Source organism: Elephantulus edwardii, unplaced genomic scaffold (assembly GCF_000299155.1).
Source record: "Elephantulus edwardii isolate Elephantulus edwardi_28Jun2011 unplaced genomic scaffold, EleEdw1.0 scaffold00026, whole genome shotgun sequence".
Classification (NCBI taxonomy): Eukaryota; Metazoa; Chordata; class Mammalia; order Macroscelidea; family Macroscelididae; genus Elephantulus; species Elephantulus edwardii.
Window position 1 is genome coordinate 20,256,010 of NW_006399776.1, and position 2,698 is coordinate 20,258,707.

The window sequence follows — 2,698 nt, forward strand, 5'->3', positions numbered from 1 at the left end:
TCTTTAGTATCTTGAATTCTTCCCTGTGCTTTGGCTTCTTTGCGCTCCAGTGCAATTTTCAAAGTCTCTTCTGACATCCATTTTGGTCTTTTCTTCCTCTTCTGATACATGACTCTAAATTGGCAGCACAAATTTTTACCACTACAGGCCATGAAATAACCATTGTGATGAACCATTAATCAAAAATATCTTAACATGGCATTCAAAATGCTTTACATATAATCCAAGACAGCTTTCTAGTCTTTAACATTCTTTAAAAACATTAATTTCCAAAGCTCAGACTAATATGCCAACATTAACATCCTAAAAACATAAAATCATTACATTGATTATTTATAGTGTTCAGTTATTTTATTAGTTGGCTTGCTCAAAGGAATTTTAAAAAAATCTTTCTCATGGAGTATTTTTCCTCTCCTAATAGGACCTTATAACAAAATGATGCACAGTATGACCATTCCCCAAGCTAACTGCCAAGTACACAAAACAAAAAATTAATGAAGCATATAAATATTATCCAACTTCCAGTATTATGCACTTTTGGTATACAAATGAAACAAAACTGGTCTGCCTCAAGAATAAGAATGAAAACCTGTAATTCTAAAACATCAGCTAAAGTCTATCTCTCAGCAAAAAATAAACTGTCTGAAATTACCAACAACGTCACGTTTGTCTTACTGGTTTTGTTGTTCTTTCTGCAAAAGGGGGATCTTCAAACATAGTTAAGGTTCATTACTAATAAAAAGAGTAGCTCATTAATAATTAATTATTCTTGCAACATAGAAAAAACAAAGTTCCTTCAACATACCTGTCATAATAATCACGTTGAAAGTCATAGTCCAAATCAAAAGAGGAGCTGGAAAAAAAAGCCAAAGATTAATTTCAGCATTGTTGATGTAAATTCGTAACAATGGGAAAAAAAACCCACCTTCAAAAAAAAACCCCACAAACACATCAAATAGATCAAATAAAGACTAGCACAGAATAGTAATAATCCCTAAACACTTAATAAATTAGAAATTTATAGAAATTGCAAATTATAAAAATATTTTATCAAGTATTATTTATAGACCACACTGGACATGCAGTGGGCAAAATGCTAATTCATGTAGAAGTCAACAATTTCAAAACACAACTTAATACTAAATAATTAAGAATACTAAAAAAAGACAACTACACATTGTTATATCACTTCTTCCCCTTACTCTCCATTTGCAACACAGCTAAAATAAAATCCCTCAAAGGATATCTTACTATGCTATTAACACCATATTATATACTTTAAAAGCAAAAAAATCACGAAGAATTCCAGTAATTCTCTGAAAATTGTTAAGTGGCTTATTATTACTTAAAAAAAGTTAAAGCATTTACAATAATAAAATCCATTTAACCCTCCCCACATTTAGAAAACAGAGAAGATGCCCATTGATGGACACAATGCAGTTATAAATAATAAAGTTCCGGACCTGAGTAGAGGGGACGGAGAAGGGTGTTCTGGTACTGACCCGTACATCTCCGCTGCAGATCGTTTCACACCTGCTTTTCCTCGGTTCACTTTTGGCTCTGCAGCCAGATTAATATCTGGAAAAACAAAACATAAAAATTAATGATAATTCTCTTGGGGGAAAAAAGAATTTATAACTTTTCAAAGAGTAATAAAGCCATATAAACTAGGGGCTTTTTATCTTTTCTATTAAAAAAGGCTTTCACAATGCTATTTCAGCTTCCTTTCTTTTTCACTCTATCAAAACGTGTACTGTTAAAATGTTAAGCTTCCCTTTCATCTCCAAAATGTAAAACATTCAAACTCTGCTTACACTTTTGTCCATTTTTACTATTATAGGAGAAAAGTACTGATATTAATACTGGTGATATTTCCAAGGAAGTGTATGTTGACTTAATTTTTTTTTTTTACTTAATTTTAAACACCTACTCCAGAACAGCTAGCTACTTTGCCTGTCACTTCTCGCCTATCAAAATGTTCTTTTTTAAAAAACTGGTCTAACAAAAATAGGCTCAGTACTGTAAAGTTCTAGGTTTCTGTAAATACTGAGGTTTATATAATCAATGTTGTAAAATGTGTATTAATGACCGACAGAAAAACTATAATGCCTAGGAAACAATCAAATTACAATAAAAAAAGCATATGCATGGTTTTACTCATTCCTAATTTGTGTAAAGATTTGACAGAACTTTTGTTTTTACAGTTTACATTTCCAAACACATAAATTCTGAAACTTTTTCAAAAAGATATCTACAAAGATAAAAAGAGAACTTTGTAAACAGTTCAAGTCTGCTACCCTACATAAATATTATTTCAAGAGTCTTTAAATGGTAACAGATTCAGCAACCATAGTGGAATATATACCTTCAGTGGAATATATACCTTTATCTAACTTTGTTTTGTTATCTTACATTTTAAAAATACTGCTGTCGTTACAAAGATGGCGCCGAAAGCGAAGAAGGAAGCCCCTGCCCCTCCCAAAACTGAAGCCAAAGCAAAGGCATTGAAGGCCAAGAAGGCAGTACTGAAGGGCGTCCACAGCCAAAAAAAAAAGAAGATCTGCACGTCACCCACGTTCCGGCGGCCTAAGACGCTGAGACTCCGACGGCAGCCCAAATACCACCGAAAGAGCGCTCCCAGGAGAAACAAGCTTGACCACTATGCCATCATCAAATTTCCCCTGACCACTGAGTCAGC

The 2,698-nt window shown here is 33.2% G+C and overlaps 1 protein-coding gene across 1 annotated transcript in view; it reads right to left on the reverse strand.

Annotated features, from left to right (window-relative positions):
• The window catches only part of HNRNPC (heterogeneous nuclear ribonucleoprotein C (C1/C2)), a 77,192-nt gene that overhangs the window by 40,140 nt on the left and 34,354 nt on the right, over positions 1–2,698 (reverse strand). The window contains exons 5-6 of the mRNA XM_006883289.1: positions 1,503–1,578; positions 806–853 (exon numbers count right to left, since the gene is read on the reverse strand). Coding sequence (XP_006883351.1) covers positions 806–853; positions 1,503–1,578 — 124 coding nt within the window. The remainder of the gene's footprint in view (positions 1–805; positions 854–1,502; positions 1,579–2,698) is intronic.